Source organism: Acipenser ruthenus, chromosome 36, assembly GCF_902713425.1.
Source record: "Acipenser ruthenus chromosome 36, fAciRut3.2 maternal haplotype, whole genome shotgun sequence".
NCBI classification, from domain to species: domain Eukaryota; kingdom Metazoa; phylum Chordata; class Actinopteri; order Acipenseriformes; family Acipenseridae; genus Acipenser; species Acipenser ruthenus.
In genome coordinates this window covers 7,232,449-7,256,558 of record NC_081224.1, presented here as the reverse complement: position 1 = coordinate 7,256,558, position 24,110 = coordinate 7,232,449, and the positions used below count along the sequence as shown (strand labels likewise).

At 39.9% G+C, this 24,110-nt stretch overlaps 1 protein-coding gene and 1 long non-coding RNA gene across 2 annotated transcripts; one reads left to right on the top strand and one right to left on the bottom strand.

The window, feature by feature from the left end:
- Positions 1–16,552: 16,552 nt before the first annotated feature.
- LOC131706597 (PDZ domain-containing protein GIPC1-like) lies at positions 16,553–23,050 on the bottom strand. Its single transcript, XM_059007985.1, has 6 exons — positions 22,703–23,050; positions 22,202–22,387; positions 21,462–21,642; positions 20,516–20,628; positions 19,800–19,881; positions 16,553–19,487 (listed from the first exon to the last, which is right to left on the bottom strand). Exons 1-6 carry the CDS (start codon positions 22,982–22,984, stop codon positions 19,336–19,338), a joined length of 996 nt encoding a protein of 331 aa, XP_058863968.1. The 5' UTR covers positions 22,985–23,050; the 3' UTR covers positions 16,553–19,335.
- Positions 23,051–23,141: 91 nt separating this feature from the next.
- LOC131706598 (uncharacterized) lies at positions 23,142–23,416 on the top strand. The gene is made up of 2 exons (XR_009310667.1): positions 23,142–23,270; positions 23,303–23,416. It is a non-coding gene; the product is annotated as an uncharacterized LOC131706598 (long non-coding RNA).
- Positions 23,417–24,110: the final 694 nt, after the last annotated feature.

Here is a 24,110-nt window from a genome sequence, read left to right as displayed (position 1 = left end):
GTTTATATTGTATAAATAGTTCTTTGCACACATTTCTATATAACATCTATGTGAAAAATGTCCTTTAGACTTCAAAGTCTGGAGAGTGCTGGAGAGTGCCCTTGCTGTGACTACATCCCTGCTTAGAATACAACCTGTTCAGAACATGCATCCACAGGTAGAACATCTGGTGTGTACACTCTTGATACATTTCCATTGTTTCATCATTACACACTATGACTCGGTGCAGCTTTAGCTGATCCATTACATTTTTATAGCTGATATATATTCATCATTTTCTGTGTGCCTGTGTGGCGGAGTGTCCCGCCCCTATATATATTTGTGCACTGTTTTATTATTATTTGTATTATTGTTTGCGGCGCGGATAAAAACGCTGCGTATTGTTTTTGTATTTTTAAAAACCCTGTGAGGATGTGTGACTGATCAGCTAGTGATTTATTTAGCTGGCAGACACTCACGCATCCTTATTAAACTCAGACGGTGACCATCTCCCGAGTTAATTCATTGATTAATTGTTGCTAATCGGGAGATGGTCACTGTATATACACCTGCAGCTCTCTACCCTCAGGGGAGAGCGAGCAGAAAAAGAGAACAATTGCTATATATAAAGTATACTTGTTTCGTTATTGTTTATTTGTTTGCTTACATTTGGTATCCAGTGTAAAAAACTGGGTTCCATTGTGGACACATTCTGCTTTTGTATTTGAGTCCTTCAATGGATTTATATTGAAAATGTTTCATGGTACACAGGCTGTCCCAGTTCAAATAATGAATCTGTTCCCGTTACACAGTGCCCTGACAGGTCGAGAGGGAGATCTAACACCAAGCACCATTCGATCTCTGTCACAGTGTCATATTTTCTCTCTTGTAAACCTGCAATTTAGTTTCTCACTCATACCTTCAGTTTCTAACATGTCTTTAAGCTGAGGGGCTATTGGTAAGTAAATGAAGTTCCCCTTCATTACATTTTCTTGTTCTGTCCACTCATGTCCACAAATTCCGCATTCACCTCCAGCATCTTTGCTATCTAAGTAATTATTGCAGGTTTCACAATAAAAATGAAACTCAATGCCTTCCTTCACAGTTTCTAATGCTCTCAGAAAAAGATACTTAGAGGATAGTACTGCTTGTACAGGGCAGTGCAGCAGTGTGGAGTAGTGGTTAGGGCTCTGGACTCTTGACCGTAGGGTCGTGGGTTCAATCCCTGGTTGGGGACACTGTTGCTGTACCCTTGAGCAAGGTACTTTACCTAGATTGCTCCAGTAAAAACCCAACTGTATAAATGGGCAATTGTATGTAAAAAATAATGTGTTAAAAAATAATGTAATTGTATGTAAAAATAATGTGATATCTTGTAACAATTGTAAGTCGCCCTGGATAAGGGTGTCTGCTAAGAAATAAATAATAATAATAAAAAATAATGTACATTAATTAGAGAAAGCAAATCACATAAAGCAGCTCCAGTTAATTTATGTTTCAAAACATGTTATTTGGCTTCCATCAAACAATTCTTTATCACTATTAGGGATTTCTGTTTCACTGGTAGATTCCACATTGCTATCATTCAGCCCATATTCCTCATTACAAGTGGTATTATCCACTATAATACATCCACCACATTCACTGCTGCTGTCCTGTAAAGTAACCTCTTTGTCACTATTATGACACAAAACATTAGAACAGCCCATGTCTTCTGCATTTCCGAAACCAACAGATTAACTTTTGTGAAAATAAAAAAACCTACCTGTGTGTTTTCCTGTCTCAGTTTAGTCTCTATGCGTCTGAAAATATATATTTAAAATGAAGTAAAGATTAGTTTTAAACAGTCATGTGAAATTACAGCATGTGTATATGCATTTATTTCTATGAAGTAAAAATTAATAATAATAATAATAATAATAATAATAATAATATTTTGCTTGCAAGATTCTTTTTTCTTACTCAAAGGAATCATTATGCACTAGGTTAGTCATGTTAGCAAGCTTACTTGGCACGGGTTTTTTTTTTTTTTTCATTATTCATGATTTCTCTTTGGTGGGTAAACTACAACAGGTGTGAAAACAAAAAGAAGAAACTTACTTTTTTTCACTCAATCTCTCTACACCTTTTATATATTTTTTACATTTTTTAAATAAAATAAGATCATGCTTTCAATATAATAAACAAACCTCCATGATCTTCATGTTCTGTCTGGTATTTCTTTGGAAGCTCCAACGGAAACGTATGTCCTCCTTCTTTTTCTGCTATGAAAAGTTTCATAATACAACTTTAAACACATTGTTAAAAGTACGTAAATGTCAAGTTAAGATGCATATACGAATACACAAGCTGGATTCAAGATTTCGACCCGTCTAATTTTACGAAGGTGTATTTAACTGAATGGTGTGAACCTGGGAAAAAGAAACTGGACGAAGGATGGCCCCTGTATAAAGCTAAAATTCGACAGGCATCAGGTAAGAAGTGATTATTAATAATAATATTAATAATAATAATAATAATAATAATAATAATAATAATAATAATAATAAGCATTAGCGATTTATATTTTTATTTGTAAGTCAAAAATAAGAAATGCAGCTTTAAGTTGTTGCTAAAATGGCGTCCCTGAAAGCACTAGAAAAAAAGTTAATTAAAATGTGATTTTTTTGTACGCCATATTTTTTGGATGTAAAAGGTCACATCTGTCAAAAGTTAACAAATTTAACGTGAATATGTGGAAAAAGGAAAATAACTGCGAAGTCTAGAAATAAAAATGAGTAGGACAGAGTCACCACGTGCCACAAAAAAGAAGCTCAAACAGTGGAAGTGGCTTGAATCCAGTTCAGAGGACTCTAATGACAAACTCTGAGGAAAGGTAAAATTACTTTCACATTACATACTTTAAGTTAAAACGTTGTTGTATGATAATACATTTTTGAGTAATTTGGGCTATCTTTAGATGAATTATTAATGAAAGACTGTAGACTGGATAAAAATCTGCATTGTTCAATGATTTATCATTAGTTTCTTAAGATTTAATTACTGTTATTACAGAAAACCAAAGACAAATTTGTTGAAGAAACTAATAGAAAAGAGGCACAACAAATAATTTCAATAAAAAGGACGGTCCAAAACAAATCAGTGGAGAAGAGAGTCCAGTGTGAGGAAGAATCCAATGATGGCTTCTCTTTCAGTACTGAAATGGTGAACTATAATACATTGTTTTATTAAAGTTTAAATGTTGTAAGAATGATAATAGTGTATTCAAGTAATGTGGGTTATGTTTAGATGAAATGTAAATGACCAGACACAAACTGTAATTATATTTATGTAGTTGTGTACAATAACCTATCCTTTTTTCTGATATTTAAATATTTGTGTTACAGAAAACCAAATAAAAATTTGGAGAAGCTAAACACAAACTGACAAATAGCTCCAACAAAAAGGAAGGCCCAATACAAATTGGTACATAGACAGCAAAGTATTAATACATAATATTGATGTTATAAATATAATTATTAATAGTAAATATCAATGTTTGATTAATTTGTCATTTTAAATGAACAGTTAATAAAAGTGTTGACAACAAACAGCCATTAGTGTTAGACAGACTTGTACAACTTTTTTGTTAGTTCCAGTGATAGGATTTCTTAATTCATTTTTTTTTTTTTTTTATTGATGACGTTTGTTCTAGAAGTCCAAAGAAAAACAGCTGGAAGAAGATGAAAGAAATATTAGACAAAAAGCGTAAACTGTATTCAGTAATTTTAGTACATAATAAATCTACAGAAAAATAGCCTCGCCCTTATCTGCCTGCAAGCAGAGCGGTGCTAGGTATGGAATGTTATTTTTGGCAGTCAAAGCAAGATTTACTTGTCGTCCGCAGTTTTGAATCCAAGGCCTTTCTACAATAAGAAAACTTGGCAGTCGAAGCGAGCATTTAATAAAATAGATATGCTGCTCAGAGAGAATGTATTGTAGACCCAGGTTAATATAATCACACAGAAAGATGATGTTATATGTAAAACAACATCACTTTTACTACACATATAAACTTTTTAGAAAAAGGAGAAGTTGGAAAAAGAGAGCTATGAAATCATGTTCCAATATTTTTTGGCAAGAAGTCCAACCAGTTTTAAAATAGGAGTTTCCCGGATCCTTCTAGAACGGTGGTCCTCAATGTGGCAGCTGTTATTAAATTATGGGTCATGAACACATTTCTGGAGGGTCATAGCGTGGGAAAATAAATAAGCTTTCAACGCGTTTTCCAACAAAAGCATCACAGCAGTCTCTTGACAGTGCTGCTCACTTATGCTCTGCTTGTACGTACTCTACATTTTTTTTCCCAAAGGGCCTCTGCGATATGATCAACCAATTGAATATCTGCATTTTCTCTGCGGTAGCCCAATCATAAGTTAGCTGGGTGAGACATAAACTGTGTCTGTTTCAGATGCAGGTACTGACCATAAGTTTAACCAATAGGAAAGTGAAAGATCTGACAGCTGTCCAATCATTCGTGAGCAGAGGCGGGGTGTTAATATGCCGGGTAAGGATTGAATTTGGCTGACTGTTATTGAAGAAAATTATACATTTCAGTATTTAGAATTTAATTTTCTATATATATATTTTTTAATTTCACCAGACAAGGGAAACATCATAGTAGATTTAGTTACAAATCCACTTTCTCTGAATAATTGTACTGGAGATGAGCGATCTTTAAAACGGAGTAGTGTTGACAAATTTGGCAAATTGAAACAAAGCGAGATGCTATTTAAAAATATTTGAATTGCGTATTTTATATAAATTATTTAAAGAATAAGCGCAGCATGCACAATTACTGCCTGAGACTTGGCCTTATCAGAGTGAGCCAAGAATAACTCCCACTAAAACTATATATATATATAATTGTAACAGGGATCTTGCTTGTGGGTGCGTGCATTCGCTGCTTAGTGACATGCAGGAGACCAAGACAGGTTGAAGTTGACACGCCCCGCAAGCGTGCAGGATTTATTTACACACACACACACACACAGAACAGCTCATGTGACACTACCAACCATGGTAGCTCACCGAGTACATATGGCCAGCGTACGAAAAAACCCAAAATAAAACCCAATACAAAAAACTATAAAATAAAAGGTGCCGTAAAAACGGCGTGCGCTACTCCCTAATGCATGGAGATCCCGCTTGCTCACCTCGCTATACTTTAAGGGGATCTACCATCCCTGAACTAATCTTTATCAACACAAACCCCGACTCCGGCCGTCGGCGGTTTTGGCAGCTTCTTTTGGCTCCGATCCCGGTTCACCATCACGGCGATCGGAGGGTTTCAGCAACTTATTTCTCTCACTATGCTCGGGTAGCGTGGACGATCTTCAGCCCGTTGTCCGTGGCTTTGCAGCAGCCCCGAGGTGAACAAACAGGACCTCTTTATACCTGACGCCGTGCTGGAACACACCTACCCGCTGATCATCCACAGCTGGCAATCACACACAGCAGGCAGGCGATCCCAGGAGCGTCAGGTACTGCAATAAATTAATGACAACAATTACACACATTTACACAATACTATTTACAATGTATACATGTGCAGGGCTCCTGCCCTGCTACAATAATGTTATACTCTCTGTGATTTGAATTTGTATGTGTAACAGGGGAGGTCTGTGCTGACTGTCTGGCGCATGCGGGGTACTGCAGGAAGGGGGCAGCAGCCTCGTAGATCCACCTTTTAAGTTTTACCTTTTTGCAGACACACTTTGCTGGTCCTTTTACAAACTGTATCCAACACTAATGATAGACACAGTTACTTTACAGAAATAATGATTTAAAAACCAAAAAAACTTCTATCCCTGAAGGATCACACTAAATACAGCCCTCTCTCTAACTCTAGCACATGCACAATGGTGCACAAGACAGTTGATTTAAGTACCAAGAAACAAAAGAAATTCAGTTTATTAAGAAAAAGAAAAATCTTATTTATATCACTATCAGTATTCATTCATATGTCTGACATTTGTATTTGCAGTACAAAGGAAATGTTTTTCTGGGAAAAGCTGCCTCAAATGCACAATGGGACAATATTGCTCCTGTAAGTAAGTAGTTCTCCTTTTGTCTCTTCCCACAGGCAGTGTGTTTAACAAAGAAGTAAAACTGCAATTGGGAAAAAAAAAAAAAGTTTGTTTTATCAACTGTGGTATTGTTGTTCCTGAAATCTGGTTCACTTTTGTGACTCATTGCTTGGGGTGTGGCAGCCTGTTTGGAAGGATTGATAAACAACCTATAGCTTAAAACCTTTTCAAATTTAAACCAAAAACAGAGCAAGAATCCATTTTCTAAATGTATTTTGAAAACCCAATTTCTTTTAAAGTATGTTGTAAAAAGAAAAGACACTAGACTCTTACCCAAAGAGACAGCTGCTGTATTTTTTTGTTTTCAGATACATTTTCACAGCATGTTTAATATTTATGATATTTTTATATTCAGTGGTTTATTTTATTACATAATACCACTATCTGTGACTGTTGAAATGATGCTGGATACAAATACAATATAAATATAATCAAGATTGTACTATTTATTTGTTCAGAAAAGGCTGTTGGCAAAAGATGCCTCTACATTTTTAATTTCATGAACTGTCCTGTCTGGCTACTGGCTTGCTGGCATGAGGGTGACTTTTGTGCCCACAGGGTCAGAATAGACTTTTTTTTTGGCAAAACAGATTCACTATTCAGAGGAATACAGCTGTCATCACAGAGTCCACACAGAGAGCAATTCAGTGCTTGGCAGACAGGGGGTAGCCATGTGCAGGGAGGCGCCGACCTCGCCACCGGCAATCTGGCCAATTTCTTTGCTTCTGGGTGGCCCGCCGGCCCGGCAACTAGCAGCCTAGATTGGAGTCTGCGAGGATGTAGCTCCATGCACTGAAGGCATTTTCTTTTAATGCTATGCCTTCGGACCATTTTGTTCAATTTTAATAGCATACATTCTACACAGTATAACATAAGCTGAACTCAGAAATATCATTCCCGTGTGTAACATACAAAATGCAGAGGCGCTGTGTTGCATTTATGGATGAACTGAAAAAACATGAACTTACCTTTATCATAATAGGGACAAATAATGATAATAAACACTGCAATACAATGTAGAAAAGTATTCCCTATCGTCTTGGTTTCATTGTGGTAAATAAAAGTAAATTAAAGTAAGGGGATAATGGCAATTGAACCATATTGACTTACAGGAAATGTTTTTTTTGTTTTTTTTTAAACCGGAAAGAAACTTACTTACAAGTCATTATCATAAACCTTTGTAAACTACTGATCTGAAAAAAATAATTAATAAATAGGTTTTGCAGTGTACATTATTACGCATGGTAGAAATCCATGTGCTTGAAAGGGTAGTGTTAGTTGTTCGTTGTTTTTTTCCCGCCGATGTGACGTAACCACGCAAATCACCTAATCATGTTAATGTTTGGATCCAAACACTTCCTAATTTGGGATGTCTGTAGTTGCTGTAGCAAAAAGGGCACTGCGGCCATAATTGCCGTGAATAGACATACATTTTGATGGGCATTTGCGGCAATTGAGAAGGGCACCCACAGCAATTGCCACATGGCCAGCGTTAATTTTGAACCCTGGAGGTGGTATCAATTAAGCAAAGCGGTGGTTCTGGCAGGGAACTCACTTTAACTTTAGATCAAATCACATAAAAATCAAGAATATTTTAGGAGCTTCCAATACCAGATCAAATCGTCAATACATCCAATGATCGATCAGCAAAGGAAAATATTTATATGCTACCTCAATCCATTACGTCCCCGCTGTGTGCCAGAGTTCGTCTGTGCGTCAGAGTTCGTCTGTGCGTCAGAGTTTGCTCTCGTTCAGCTGTTTCAGTGAGTCTATATCCACCATTATCATTACTCCTTCGAACCATCATGGATTTAGATATCGGCTCTAATCGCTTCAAAAAACACCTCCATCTACACCCTCACAGAACCAGCCATCTGCATCTCCTGATCCGTCATGGATGTCGCCCCGTCTACACCCTCACAACATCACTTCCTGCCCCTTCTACCGGGTTGTACTTCATCCCTCCTGCTGCTGCAGTTTTTACCTGTGTAAGGAGTCAAATCATTTCAGGAATTCCATTGCCTATGTCTGGATGCCAGCCCGGCGGGTCTAGCTTGCCCCAAGTTTAACACCTTGATCCTACACTAAACCCTACACTTTCTAAATCATTCAGCAAAATGATTTATGAGGCCTGCCTTGGACTCACTGAAGCAGCTGAACGAGAACAAACTCTACGCACAGAAGAACATTGCACTTGTTTCACGATAACTGTATTTGCACCACGAGCACTACAGCACTCACTGTGGACTTGTGATCGTGTTTGTGTTACGTGTGGGTGTTTAAAATATCGGGACTATTATTTCAAGACCAACCCGTGGATTAAACGGAGCAATACATAACGCTGTATTGTCTGTTATCATTATGGTTTACTGTTGTCATCAGACTTGGGATTACAAAATAAAACATCATTTCACCAGTACTTTGTTGTTTGTCATTGTCTTGAGCACTGCATCACCTCTACACCTGCGCACAGCAACCCACTTTGCCACAGTGAGTAACAACCGTACCATTGCCTCTCCTTCAATCCTCAGACCACTAAGGTGGCAGCCATGCTTTAGGATCATGCACAGTTTCCAGGGCCAGTGTTCACTCAGGGATCAACAATCGGCCTTGTTCTGCTCATTCGGTCCAGGGGGCAGCGCCGGCTGCTTGGGTGGATTGTATAAGCATGCAGTAAAATATAATCTTTTCTTTGGTATTGCATTTTTTAAAAATAGCTTAGTTATTTTGGGGAGTGGCATCTACCTGCCACTCAGTATGGCTACTAAAGGTGAGTTAATCTTATCTTATTGCAGTCAAGTGGTTTTGCGGTTAAAATGGCTTTGTCTTTCTGGGGAGGCCAGCTATCCTGTCCTCCTGGCTCCCTGCCCATGGCTTCTCTGCGGCCAGCCTCTCCACTTATCTGCAAGCTAATTTATGGGCAGGGATACTTTGAAAGATGAGGCCAAAGACCAAAGAATGTAATGTAAAATACAGTATGTATAATGTAGTAGTGTTGTCTAGTCTGTGTTTTAATTTAATAAATAATCTATCGCAGGAGTTCCTGACTAAACTATTAGTACCTTGTTTACTGTAAGGTGTTTTATTATGTGCCCTTTTCTATGTGCTCCCTCTATATTGGGGGAGGTGTCACTTATTTTGCCAATTATTTTTATTATTTTCTCCCAATTTAGAATGACCAATTATTTTTTTTAAGCTCAGCTCACCGCTACCACCCCTGCGCTGACTCGGGAGGGCGAAGACAAACACACGCTGTCCTCCGAAGCATGTGCCGTCAGCCGACCGCTTTTTTTCACACTGCGGACTCACCATGCAGCCACCCAAGAGCTACAGCGTCGGAGGACAACGCAGCTCTCGGGCAGCTTACAGGCAAGCCCGCAGGCGCCCGGCCAGACTACAGGGGTCGCTGGTGCGTGGTGAGCCGAGGACACCCTGGCCGACCTAACCCTCTCTCCCCCCCCACCCCAGGCGATGCTCGGCCAATTGTGCGCCGCCTCCTGGGAGCTCCCATCCACGGTCGGCTGTGGATTAGCCTGGACTCGAACCGGCGACGTCAAGGCTATAGGGCGCATCCTGCACTCCACGTGGAGCGCCTTTACTGGATGCGCCACTTGGGAGCCCCTCACCTGGCAATTGTTTTAAATGTATTTTCTATAGGGACAGTTAAACACATTGGATAATGGTCAGATACATAAACAGTTTCAATGTTAGAGATGCACCTTACTGAAACAAGTAACCCTAAAGACACAAGTACTACTGTTATCAGGAAAGAGCTCCAAGCACAAATGCGGAGTCCTCAGAGGCTCACCTGCTAAAAAGCTGTTTGGCGAGTCATGCAAGTGTTATCCAATCCATCTGAGCCAAGTTGCTGCTGTTTAAACACTGTATAATTGTTCTGGGAAAACACCATATAAATGTGTTTTGTTATTGATAGATTCACCACAAAGCCATTATTGTTGAGAAGTAGTTCTGCTTTGCCTCTTAACAATATGGCAAAAAGGGTACTTGGCAGCACAAATAGATCAATTGTCCCTCCCAGGAAAACCCCATGTTAAAGTGTGTGTGGGTGAGGGGTGGGGGGGTATACATAGCCATGTGCTGCTACCTGTAATTTTCCTTTTCATTGTTAACATCCTGACAACTTTTTACACTTAAAACTTTAAAGTCTGTTTCAAAGCTCTTCAAAATAGCTGGGGTTTGAGATCGGTCCTCTAAATCACTGCAGGAAGAGCGATAAAAATAAAAAAGTGCTCTGGCTTTTCTGTTCCGAATCACATCATCGATTGTTATCGCTGTGTTACCTATTTGACAATGTGGGCTATAATCCTGACACTATCAGTGCACTAGAGCGGACATTTTGAGCAGACATTTTTAGAGCGAACAAGATAATTGCTTCTTTACACCCAGGAACTTGAGAGAGAGTGGATGTCAGCGAGCTACCGGCCTCTGGAGGACAAAGGCCAGCCCTGCACGTTTCTGCTTGAGCTCTCCAGACGCCTGGTCAGTAGAGCCTGCTGTAGCATGAAGATAAACAGACCCTGCTGGTTTTACCTCCTTAACCCGCGGGAGCTCCCTCTGCAACGGAGGCTGTGTGGTCCAGTGGTTAAAGAAAAGTCCTTGTAACCAGGAGGTCCCTGGTTCAAATCCCACGTCAGCCACTGACTCATTGTGTGTCCCTGAGCAAGTCACTTAACCTCCTTGTGCTCTGTCTTTTGGATGGGGCGTAATTGTAAGTGACTCTGCAGCTGATGCACACCCTAGTCTCTGTAAGTCGCCTTGGATAAAGGTGTCTGATAAATAAACAAATAAATAATAATTGCAGCAAATACCTGCGCACCCCTGACTCCATGACCCCCCCAGCACACCACAAGGACGTGCCTTTAACAGGTGAGCCACTTGGGACCCTAAGGAATGACATGTTTTCAACATACCTTCAAAATCTATTTTGACGACACAGGATATTATTTGTGGCAGCACCTGTTAACAGTAGAATCTGTGACTGACCTGGAAGAAATGAATGTGTGTTTTGAGTTATATTGGCAGTGAATTCTACCAAACTAGCCCTTGAATGCAGACTATTTGACCCTGCTGAAGTTTTTCATCAACCTGTTCAAACCTGGACAAAATCATTAACAAACTCACATCAAAATAGTGTCATCTTGACTACAGTGTCCAAAAGGCTTTGCAGTTTTTAAAAGAGAATTCCAGTCTGACAGGTGCACTGATGGAAAACTGGATGCACCTGTCTATAGATATATGTGGTCAGGCTGAACAACTGGGTAATTGACAGCCAATTAAATTTGGCCTGGCCGAATATACAGTGGCTCTCAAAAGTATTCACCCACCTTGGACTTTTCCACATTTTATTGTGTTACAACATGGAATCAAAATGGATTTAATTAGGAGTTTTTGCCACTGATCAACACAAAAAAGTCCATAATGTCAAAGTGAAAAATAAAATCTACAAATTGTTCTAAATTAATTACAAATATAAAACAGAAAATAATTGATTGCATAAGTATTCACCCCTACGACACACCTAAATAAGCTCTGGTGCAACCAATTGCCTTTAGAAGTCACATAATTAGTTGAATGGAGTCCACCTGTGTGCAATTAAGGTGTTTCAAATGATTTCAGGTTGAATACACCTGCCTGGGAGGTCCCACAGTTGGTTCGAACATTTCCTAACAATGAAGACGATGGAACATTCAAAGCAAATCCAGAATAAGGTTCTTCAAAAGCACCAATCAGGGGTAGGATATAAGAACATTTCCAATGCATTGAATATCCCTCGGAGCACAGTAAAGTCCATTATTAAGAAATGGAGAATAACTGTGAATCTGTTTAGAACAGGCCGTTCTCAAAAACTGAGTATCCGGGCGAGAAGGGCACTAGTCAGTGAGGCCACAAAGAGGCCTATGGCATCTCTAAATGAGTTACAGTCTTCCACGGCTGAGCTGGGAGACACTGTGCATACGGCAACTATAGCCCAGGTGCTTCACAAAACTGGCCTTTATGGGAGAGTGGCAAAAAAGAAAGCCATTGTTGAAAAAAACTCACATCAAATCTGAGCTAGAGTTTGCCAGAAGGCATGTGGGAGACTCTGAGACCAAGTGGAAGAAGATTCTATGGTCTGATGAGACCAAAATAGAGCTTTTTGGCCTCAACGCTAAGCGCTATGTTTGGCGCAAGCCTAACACCGCACATCATCCTGAGAACACCATCCCTACTGTGAAGCATGGTGGTGGCAGCATCATGCTATGGGGATGCTTCTCTGCATCAGGGCCTGGAAAGCTAGTGAAGATAGAGGGCAAAATGGATGCAGCAAAGTACAGAGAAATCCTGGAAGAAAACCTGCTGATGTCTGCAAGAGACCTGGGACTTGGGAGAAGATTCATCTTCCAGCAGGACATTGACCCCAAACATACAGCCAAAGCCACACTGGAGTGGCTTAAAAACAAAAAGGTCAATATCCTGGAGTGGCCCAGTCAAAGCCCGGACCTCAATCCAATTGAGAATATGTGGAAAGAGTTGAAAATTGCTGTTCACCAAAGGTCCCCATCCAACTTGTCAGAGCTTGAGCAATTTTGCAAAGAAGAATGGGCACAAATTGCAGTGTCCAGATGTGCAAAGCTGGTAGAGACTTATCCAAATAGACTCATGGCTGTAATTGCTGCCAAAGGTGCCTCTACCAAATATTGACTCAAGGGGGTGAATACTTATGCAATCAATTATTTTCTGTTTTGTATTTGTAATTAATTTAGAACATTTTGTAGATTTTATTTTTCACTTTGACATTATGGACTTTTTTGTGTTGATCAGTGGCAAAAACTCCTAATTAAATCCATTTTGATTCCATGTTGTAACACAATAAAATGTGGAAAAGTCCAAGGGGGGTGAATACTTTTGAGAGCCACTGTATAAACCCTGTCAGACACATTCAAATGCTCAGTGCCTAGCAGCACACTAATATGGGCTCCCTGCAAAGAATTATTGGGAAACAGGTAGTTAGGTATTATTATTATTAACCTGTCAAAACCCCAGCCCCTCACAGCCAATTTCCGCCTGGGGGGCTGTGCCCTTAAATAAATCACAATATCTTCCAAAGTATAGACAGCACAGGCATGGGCATCAAGACTAAAACCTCAGGTGTGATAAAAGTCTTACTCAGTACCACACTGGAAGGAGATATCCAGAAAAAATACAAAAAAAAAAAAAAACGCTTTTCATTTTTTTATGTTCTATAGTCATTTTTTCAACTTGTAGCATATGAAAAGAGCCAGATTTTTTTCCAGTGCTTCACCAACATGTCTAATATACTGGGTAAAAATTTGGAACTGTTTGAACAAAGGGATCAAATTCTACAGGAGTTTTTACAAAGCTAAGCCCAAGGGTCCCCAAACCTCTCCAAAAATAAACATTGTGTAAATCTTTATGTCAGTTGATATACTAAGTTCTAAAAGGGATGTTATCTTCTGGCACCTCACAGGCTAGCCATTGCCACATGCATTTGCCTTTGAAAGGTTTTTTTTTTTTTTTTTCCCTTATCTCATTCAAGAGGTGGGCGTGTTTGTTTGCACATCGATTACTCTGTGATGGATTGGGTTACAAACAAAGTAAAGGTATGAATGGAAAGCTTGTGACCTCCCCTACAACGTGATCAGGGAGACTTTACTGTCATCAAGGTTGTAAGACCAGAGCAGCAAAACGCAAGCTAGTCGATTGCTTTTGTTTTGAATGCAAGGGGGTACTAGACACATTGTGAATGGGATATCTCAGCGGTGAAATGACGGATTCGAAAAATTCCTTCGCTGTTTGACGGTAGGAAAACAACGATTTTGATATCGAGTCAGCTTTTTTTCTCTTTTGCTTTTGTAATAATATTAAAAATGAGTTATGAAATATAATATTTACGTGCAGTTCCGTGTTCCGCCCGCGGGACTAGAGGGCATAAGAGGTTTTTAAACAACATTGCATAAGAAATAGTTTATGTGCCAGTTGCAGGACCCACATTAGGTGGGTAACACACTGGCCTTTACTTGCCACATTTTATTTATTTATTGCTTTTGCTTTTAATAAATACGCACTGCTTGAACCACACCTTTTGTTTTCTGTAATTTTACATTGCAGACCTGTTACATACAGCAATTGGGTATATACTGCAACATTTGTGCTAATTTACTGTGAGAAACTTGTTACATCTTTTAGTTTTACCTGTGTATTGTAGATTTGGACCTTATCAAGAAAAGGGAGATTTATTTACATGCAGCAGCTGGTTGGTTATTGACCAAGGAAGTGCAACACTATCACGGCTTGCAATCTATTCATTGCATCACAGCCTGATTTTATCAGACTCTAAAGTTTCTCTCTAAAGTTTCTACTGACGTCCAGAATCTAAGAATGAATCCTGACCCTGATAACTACAATATACTGCAAATGTACATTTCTACAATTGCTTTACAACTAGAAGTAGCCCTGGGAGTTCTGGTCCTTGTCGTTCAGTTTAATCTATTGCAATTCGCTTTAACTGAACGTTTACTGTATAGAGATTTAATTTCAGTTTTAAATAAAATAATTTCTACTTAGTAACTACCAATACATGAAACAAATGTGAACAGGTAGTAGTTTAAAAATCTTGTGCAGGAAAACCTTTTTAAAATTGATTTGGTATGTCTTAGATCCACTGGGGGGCAGTGTTACAGGGGGATGGGTTAATCTATATAATGATTATATTCAAAAGAACGATTGTGAGAGCAGCATCACACGTTTTAATACATGTTTAAAAAATAAACAGGGAAGCTGCAATCATTGTTCTTTCGGACTGAAAGAAAACTAATCACTTTCCCAAGCACGCTTTCTCGGTGCTGAAAGAATAACTCCCAAAACAGAATCAAAGAGTACAGTGCAGTATCACAGTACATACCGTCAGTGTGTAACATAGACCAAGCCGGCAGATACTAAACAACTACCTGTGTAATGCAGGAAAGCTTTACTTTAATAGACACATACAGCAGTATATCAACCCTAAATCGATCAAGCAACAGTTTGCACCTCCTTACCTTGCATTCACATAATTTCAATATCAAAGACACTGCTTATACAGTAGTAGGATAGGCTACGGAGTACTGTATTGGTGATTCTTGTCTGCGTTTTGAATGTAAAATGTACAAAAGGTGCTCCTTTCTTATTCCACTGCCTGTTCAGCCCGTTTTATGTAATTAATTACCCCCCAGGTTTGTCAAGCTATAAAAAACAGGGAATATTAATATTATTAATTATTGTTGTTATAACAGATGCCCTTACCCAGTGCGACTTACAGTTCTTACAAAAAAACATTACAAAAATCAGATCAGTCCAGACACGGAGCAATAGCGGTTTGATAAACGGGATTACGGAATAGTGAGAAAAAAAACAAATGGTACTGTAACAGAAAACAAGAAAGTCAAAAAATGTAAATGAATTAGAATAGGTAACATGTACTCATATTTGTGTGACACCTGTCAAGATTATGGAGACAGAAGAAGTAGAGAAGTCATAAACTCACTTTCCAGCAAACAGCACAGTATAGATACATGTTTGAATTCTATAGAATCCGTGATGGCCCTTTAAATATTTAGCTTATTAGCCATGCCAATGCCTGTGATAATGATAAACATTAGATTCAAATGTGAGCATGTGCGCAACTTTCATATGCTTAAGCACAAAAATATTTGAATTGCCCTGTAGGCCAAATTTGATTGAAAATGCCTAAGTTTTGCGATAAGCGTGACAGGCTTGCAATGCGCAGAAAGTTTCCATTACATTGTTGTGTAGTATTCCAATTCTGTGCGTTCACTCGTAGCTCTTGTGTATTTCCAAGCCACAAACACATTTGCGAATTGAGCAAAAAACTGCTATTTTCCAACTTCGCGCAACTCTTTTTTGCGAGGGGATTGCGCATCGCTTTGAATATCTGGGCACAGAAGTGTTAATATTCAGATGAGCCATTGCAGTGGCCTTGTGCAACCGTCTTCAAAACTCTGTTTAAGCCAATTTGCTAAGACATCTCACAAGAGCACAAGATCATAACAGGACCCACGTGTCCAGACGGCAGCAGCAGCAGCAGTGTGTAAAGAGACCACTCATTTCAAAATTTAAATCACCATTTCATTTCCAGTTCCTCAAGTCTCCATTTCTTTGCTTCTTGCTTTAAAGTTCTCAAAAGGCACATGCTATATTACTTTGTATGCATGTTTTCAGTCTTATTTGCAGTGAATACACATTTATTTTCTCAATGCATCGATTACTGCTGATTATTACCTGCCCGGTGTTTGAATAGGAAATTGGTTGCTGAAAGGTAATGCATTAATATTTTGGGTACTCCTCCAAAATAAACACCAAAAAAAGCCCTAAAACTTACCATAAAAGTAGTGCCACCAGTGACAAGTAAAAAACTGCAACAATACTGTTATTGAGCATTTATACTGTAAAAACAATCAAATGCAATGGGTTTACATTTACATTGGTAAAAACAACAGAAAAACCTACACATACAATACAAGAAAAACAAAGTTATCAATGGATAATAAATAAATACATTAGATTAGGGGGCGAGAGACTTAGTGTGTGACCAATAACCTGAACTAGCCAGACCTAGCAGTGCAGTAGTGATAGTGTTGAGTACACAGTATCAGAGTAGTGTTCCCCGACATGTAATAAAACAGGTAAGAAAAATATAACTATAATCTATTTAAAATTAGGAGTAAACTTTAAAAGGAGTCCCTTTTACCACAGTATTATCACAGCCCCCCCACACACACACACGAGAGAGAGTTCGAGCTATATAGAGATAGATAGATATTTAACACTTCATTCAAAACTTATGGAATGGTCACATAGCAGCTTACAAAGGCAACCTTACAAATCAAGCTGCAGTCACGACTTCTGATCCAGTACAGTAGACGTTGAGAGGGGTTTTAATACAGCTGATCAAATACATGAATTGCACAGGAGTTATAACGTGTGGGACAAGACAGCAAAGGTATTAGTCACAGAGAAAAGCAATTCAGTAGGCTGAGTTTACAATGAAAATGCATCACAATGCTGCACCTTGCACACACAGGACTGTGCTTCCCCAATTTACTTACAGTTGTATTAGCACCTGTGCTGTCTTAGTCCACAGGTTAGTCGTGTCGAGGACAGATCACATGCCGACAGATAAACCTTGCATACCTTTATTGTGCTGCAATCCAAGCCTTATCAATCATACAGTCTACTGTCAGACTTCTATTCTATGACAGTAAATGAAGCAGGAAAACCTTTGTGCCGACGAGGGCACTAGTTGTCTTATTGGCAAGAGAGACACGAGTTGTCTTACTGGTAATATTTTGGCATCAATAATTGTTTAATTGATATCCCTTTACCCAGTTCAGTGCCATGACTATAATAACAAATATGAAAATGACAAGAGATCAGTGTTATTCCAGAACTTCATAGCCATTGTTTTACACAGCTTTTCTTTTTATGTATTCAATATGTGTTTGTCCCGGAAACTGCCAATGGTGAATACACACACACACACAACAACTCCTATTGCATATCTGACTGGATATTAACAAGGAGCTTCAGTAAATGCACATCTGCATATCAATTAATTAATCATGTATTTCTACCATGCTAAATGTAGCATTACCATAAAGATTCACATGCCCAATGCCAATGAGAGAAGAAGAATAATTGAAGCAAATGGAAATCACATTGAACATGACGTGATGATGGGACACAGCTCCCCCTGTGGGCCATGTGGCAGTTTTACTTGCCAAAGATTGAGTGGTAAGAATATCAGACGTGTGTGTTATTCATGGAGGAATAACCAATAGCAGCTCAAAGGTTTCCCATAGAATAGTAAAGCAATTTGTTTGCCATGTTTCAAGTACAATGCTTCTGAAGAATCTGAGTGAAACAAACAGCTTCAGTTGGTGCTGTTTTATTCCCAGAGTCCAGGTTTAAATCCATTTGAAATCCATTCTCACCGAGCCCCATTCTGCTTCCTCTACTCCAATGATGAGTTTATGTGGGTCTTTTAATCTTAGTTGTGACCCAGTAGCTTCATTCTAGAAGGGTTTGGATTAAAAAAAAAAAAACACACAACTGGAAACACCTGCCCAAGTGTTCTTTACAACAGCAACTCATTTGTTACACATGCATTCTGGAATACAGAGCAGCTGAACCTCCTTGTTGCCGTCACAATAGCACGACAGGGTTTAGAAGGTGCTTCCCAAATTCCTTACAATTTACAAGGAACAGTCTGAGAAGTTAGGAGTCTTTCTATAGCCATTCTGAATACCCCTCCCCCATTAAAACATCCCAGAAGGACTAAGAGGCTGGTAATCATGGAGGAATGGTCATGCATCCCTCCTGACCTTTTTAAACACCTGCAGCCATGGCCATGTTGAATCAGTGACACCCAGGCTGCCTGTGGGGACCCTACATCCTACTGTTTATTAAAGATTTTAAAATCTATATGTACATTATTAAGAATGGGGCTATTTTACGTGTTTTCTGTAATATTTATCATGATATGTTTAGACTCATTAGTTGCAAATGTAATTCTAGTTGCTTTATATATATATATATATATATATATATATATATATATATATATATATATATATATATATATATATATATATATATATAAAAATTTCCTTTTTGCAACCATGCAGTGATTCTGGATCATTTTTCTCCAGCTCTGCTTTGACCTGGCTTTGAGCTTGTCTGGAAAATCCATCGTGCCTGGACTGAACACCCTTCCTTATGCCATTCAAATCGTCTGACATTGAGACAACTCTGCCAGCCCTGCTCGCTGTCTAATGTGTGTGCTTTACGGGTATGTAAACAAACTGGACAACAAACAGGGTCTGGCTACTGACAATGCACGCAGGAGAGAACATTATAAAAGAATGTATTACCAGTCACTCGTAGAATGAAACGGAATACGATTGTGGGTTAGCTTAAAATACAGGGACTCAGTTCTGGCTGCCCACGGTGGTCCTATACTCTATTGACAGACATTTCTAATTTTACATCCAACTCCTGTAGGAAGTTATATATCACATGGATAGCAAACCTATTTGTGTCTTCTTTTGATTTTCACGGTCAGTATTCTTGTCCACAAGCCCTGCAAAGGGGGTACGGTACCATCCTCAATATGAAGCAGTGAGAAGGTCCGGTTCTCGAGCACTGTGAGCTACAGTCGCCCCGCCTTGGCATCGCCGATCGCCCCCCACACGTCAAATACAAACTCGTCGGGGAACGCGAAGTCTCCCAGCGTCTCGTCAAGAGCCTCTGCGAAGTCGTCCGGGTTCTTCTTGTCTTTCCCCAGCTCCACCATTGTGGCCGCTGTCAGGACACAGAAACATCACCAGAGCTAGAAATAACCAAACTAAAGAAACCAAGTCAATCAGATGTTTCGGCTAGTGTCTTCTTTACTGTACTTGGTGGTATTTTTATATCAGTTTGGATGACTAAGGCTGAGGGGATAGGACTGTCATTCCCAAACAACTTAGACAAACTTTTGCACCCTTTAATTAACACTAAAACGTTTATCTCTGCTTTACAAAAAATGGTGCCAACAGTACATTGGTGTAAAGTTCTTGATACCGCTACAGGACTGTGAATGTATTTCTTGAGAGAGACTGTGTGTGTTCTCACCCAGCTCACTGTCCCGGATGCCCATGTAGCTCTCCAGCAGGTCATCCACCTTCTCGATTGCTTTCTCTTCAAAGGCTGAGGGCTGAAACACAAATACAAACACTCATCACTAAACCAACAGGACCCCTGAAGACCTTTTTTGTGGCCAACAGCCGTCTTAAAGTACAATTTGCTTCCGGGCGTACAATTTACATATAAATAAATTACCTTTACCATTCTGTTAGCATTTTTCTATGATGGCGATACATATTAGGTAAGATTTACTGGAATAATTTGCTTCGCTCCGTGTGCTTTAAGCATTGGTGTCCTTGCAAAGTCATTACTTGCGAGATAACGCACTGCAGTGCCAATTCAGAGTCCTGAGCCCAAGGCACGGGCATTTAATGAAAGCCAAGGTCAATTATCTACTTCAGGGATAGAAATAAGACTCCTACTGTATTGCTGTTTCTCCCATTCCAGGTTTTATTACCTATCGGTGTATAGGTAACAAGCTCAGGTGTGTCTTATTAAACTCATAGTAAAACCAGGAATGGATCAAACTGCCATACAATGGCAACCTTATTCCCATCCCTGTACACGTAATGCTGCACTGGACATGACTGCTATTAGGAGTCAAATTAATTATACTTATACTTGCATGCGAAATATTACAGTTGGAAGTAAAGCAGCGTCTTGTTTATCCTGAGCCAGAACCCTGCGATTACAGTAACGCTCACCACTTCCTCCACTGTGGCCGGACCCTTAGCCCGGAGACGCAGTGTTCCTCGGCCAGTCCCCAGTGGTGTGGCCGAGCCGGACCTCGCCCCTCCAGACCGCTGACCAATCATGTCTGAAAAACAGGGGGCGCCGTTCATTCAAGACCAGTCTCGTTATATTTCCCTTTCACAATCCCCATTACTAATTAAAAACAAATAAATATCACATTCATTTTACAATATACGTTCCAAAAAAATGGTAGATACTTTATCAATTATTCGGCACTGCACCATAAAACATTCACCATTCAAAAGGTAGTCAAGATCCTGTTAAATGTTTAGGGTAAGCTTTGCATTTTTTTTCTTGCTGTCTCCTTATGTTAGTATGACAGTCATTGTGGATGGTTCTCGTTGCAATTTCTCAAACAATCAGCTGTGTTTAGGAGCTGTCACCAGGGTTCAGAAGCTGCTCTTCAGTCCTAGTTGCCTGCCATTATTTGTATGACAGATCAGCCAAAGTGCCTTTATACAAGCAAGCCCCAGCGCCCAGTGCCCTTTAGTGATCTGCCACTTTGAATTTCCTTTTGTTTTGCTGGCAGGACAGTGCTGTGCTGTAGTGCTGGGAATTACTAATGTCAACTTCGGCTGATCTAGCCTACTTTACATATTGTCAATGGCAGGCAACTGGAACTGAAGAGCAGCTCCTGAACTCAAAGCACCTCAACACAGAGTTATAGAAGGAAAAGATATTTATTTGAGAATCAACGATAAGCCCTCAGAATAATTGCAAGCATGATAAAAAGGTAAGGGGGCAGTGAATCAAACTAAGTAAGTAGAAACTACTTAATAATAAGGCTAAAGGCAGTGAAAATACTGTACTCTCAAATTGAGGTTGGCTATTATAGGTGGAAAGACTGTTAGGGTTAATGCACACTTCAATTACGTCTCCCCGCCTCAAGCCACTCACCGAAGGCTTTCATTGGCTCCACCAGTTTCAGACAGAAGTCCCGCCCCTTTGGTAGCTCCTTGAGCATCTTGGCGACCTCATAGTGTCGGCAGCCAATCAGGCCCTGGCCGTTAATGGATTCGATCATGTCGCCCACGTTGATCACCTGGATTCTGTCAATGATGCTCCCTTCTTTAATTCTCTGAAATAAATAAAGTGTACAGTTTAAATATCCTGGCATCAGGCACAACAGAACTCAGCCAGCGCAGCAGCAGCAAGGATTGTAACCTTTACTATTACATGCAAAGCTGTTTTGTGGGACTTCACGATTCACGATCAATTTGATGGAATATGAACTCTGTGCAAAATAAATCTTAAAATAATTTGCAAAAGTGAAACCTAGTCAATATTTTTGCGCAGCACAAAAAAAATAAAAATACAACGTTGTTTTCTTGTTTTGTAAGTTAGTACCTCAATGAAGGCACTAGCTGAAACATGCGTCTACTTTAGTTTCTTAATCTTTATTACTTCGAATAAGAATGCCCCTGCATCTTATTTTCAAGGGGCACAGAAGCACATATTCACGCCTGACCAGCGGGGTCTCTGAAATGGGGAGGGATCTCCTCCTTCCCTTCCCCAACCCAGCAGCAGTGAAAAGGCAGATCTCCCTGCGAGTCCCAGCTAGCATCGGAAGCTCTGTGTTAGACTCCCCTGCACTCCACAGGGCAGTGGGCTGGAAAACAGACTGAACAGTGCAGTACCTTGATGAAGGCATAGCCAGACCCGTTATCAGTGATGGTGAGCCCCAGGCCGTCCTCGTTCTTAAACACCTCCACTTCCTTGCGCTGGCCCTTGATGTGAGCAAAGATGAAATCCTCCAGACCTATCTGTCCCCCGAGCAGCTTCTCCATGTCAACCTTGTGAGTGTTGAGTGTGCAGAACATCACCTGAGCCAAGAGAGGAGGGAGGAAACTATCAATAAACACCATCTCATAGCTCACAGAACTGCATTGCGTAGATGCTCATATATTTCAACTTTCATCACAATTCGTCAAGCGGTTCTGTAGATTATGCTGCTAGGAGGTTTTGAAGCACTTGGACACACAGCTCTATAGATACTGTATATACAAAACTCTATAGCGTGATGTGCATTCTCCTTGCCCTGTAGATGATAATTCACATACTGCACAAGATGAAATCTCTACAAAAGGCGTATAATCGTATAAAAAGCCCTGTGTAACAGCCTGCTGAACAGCACTCACCTCTGCTGCTGGGATCTGAAAGGCCTCTCCTATTTTGCTGTAGAGCTCCCGGACGTTGCTGAACCCCTCAATCCGGCCTGTGGGGCTCCCGTGGGCCAGCTGGGTATGAAAGACAAGCCTGGGCCTCAAGCTGGAGGGAAATGGGGGGAGGCCTGGCTGGAGGCCTGGGCTTCCTTCAGCATTGCCCCCCAGGCCTGAGACACTCATCCCAGCTCGGACTGGCTCCCCTTCCTCATTCTCTACCAGAGGGGCTTTTTTCCTGCGCCCCAGACCAAGCGGCATCTCGACAGACGAGCCAAACGAACGACACGAGGTGGACGACTAAATTACACAAGGGGCGTCCAGGTTAAACTTGTCCACAGGTTAGTTTACTACTGTAAACGTTCAGCCATTTACCAAAGCGTTTGAAACTCAAGATATTAGACTATAAATTAACTTCGCACGTTACTCATTTGCTTTCTAGTAGCTTGGGTGTTTATTTTTGTGAAATTTTAGATTGTTTATTAAATACTGTTTCGCAATGAGCCCCTGTACTTTAACTTCTTTGTGAGTGTGTCACATACACCAAGTGTGTAAATATGAATGGTACGTTTTACTGAGGTGTTCAAATACTGAAGTGTGTCTGTCCTAGATATCACACAAACAAAAAGCCACTGGCGTTCATCCCAACCAGATACACTAGGGGGAGCCAAACTGTGCCCACTGGTGAATACCTGGAACGAAAACAAAACGATACATGCTATTAGTATCAAGGATATAATGATTAGTATATTACAGTAAACTCCAGAGTAGTGGGTTTGATTAACAGATGACTTTGGGGTTGTTTAAGTGTACGAGTAAGTAAGCCAGCTCCCAAGGGAGGGATCCAGTGGTTAGGACTTGAGGACAAGACTAAACTAGTAAGCCAGTTAGCACCAATTGCAACAAACCAAGAACTCCCAGACAGACAGTCTCCAAGTGCGGATTAAAAATGTTCCCAAATGCAACTAACTCCAGATGATGACTGCTGTCCCCTAGATGAACCTGATACACAGTACTAAATTAAACCATCAAACTCTAGACCAAGTAAAAGAGTTACCGTACTAACTCAAGTTAAAGCGAGAAACCTCATTCAAGGCACTTTTTCTGAAAAGAAACCATTAATAAAACCGATATCAAACACATAGACTACAGAACATTTTTTCTAAAACTTGGCAGAGTTTTCAATTTTTAATAAGGCATGAAATATATAATTAAATAAAACCTGATAATGATATGCTTGTATTAGTCACTCCAAGGTCGCTAAATTCAAATTATAGGAGGTGGATATTGTCTTTAGCCTACTGGATTGGATATTAAGCTGTCTCCTTTATAAGTGTGCGTCACTGTTCCCGTAATTTGAGAGGTGCAAAGATGTTAGGTGACTACG

Excerpts from the sequence above, each read along its gene's own strand:
- LOC131706597 (XM_059007985.1), bottom strand. The coding sequence starts at position 22,984 with ATGCCGCTTGGTCTGGGGCGCAGGAAAAAAGCCCCTCTGGTAGAGAAT. Across the intron at positions 22,388-22,702 it reads TTCAGATCCCAGCAGCAGAG|GTGATGTTCTGCACACTCAA; the intron begins GTGAGTGCTGTT and ends CTCTTGGCTCAG. Across the intron at positions 20,629-21,461 it reads GGAGCCAATGAAAGCCTTCG|ACATGATTGGTCAGCGGTCT; the intron begins GTGAGTGGCTTG and ends CCTGTTTTTCAG.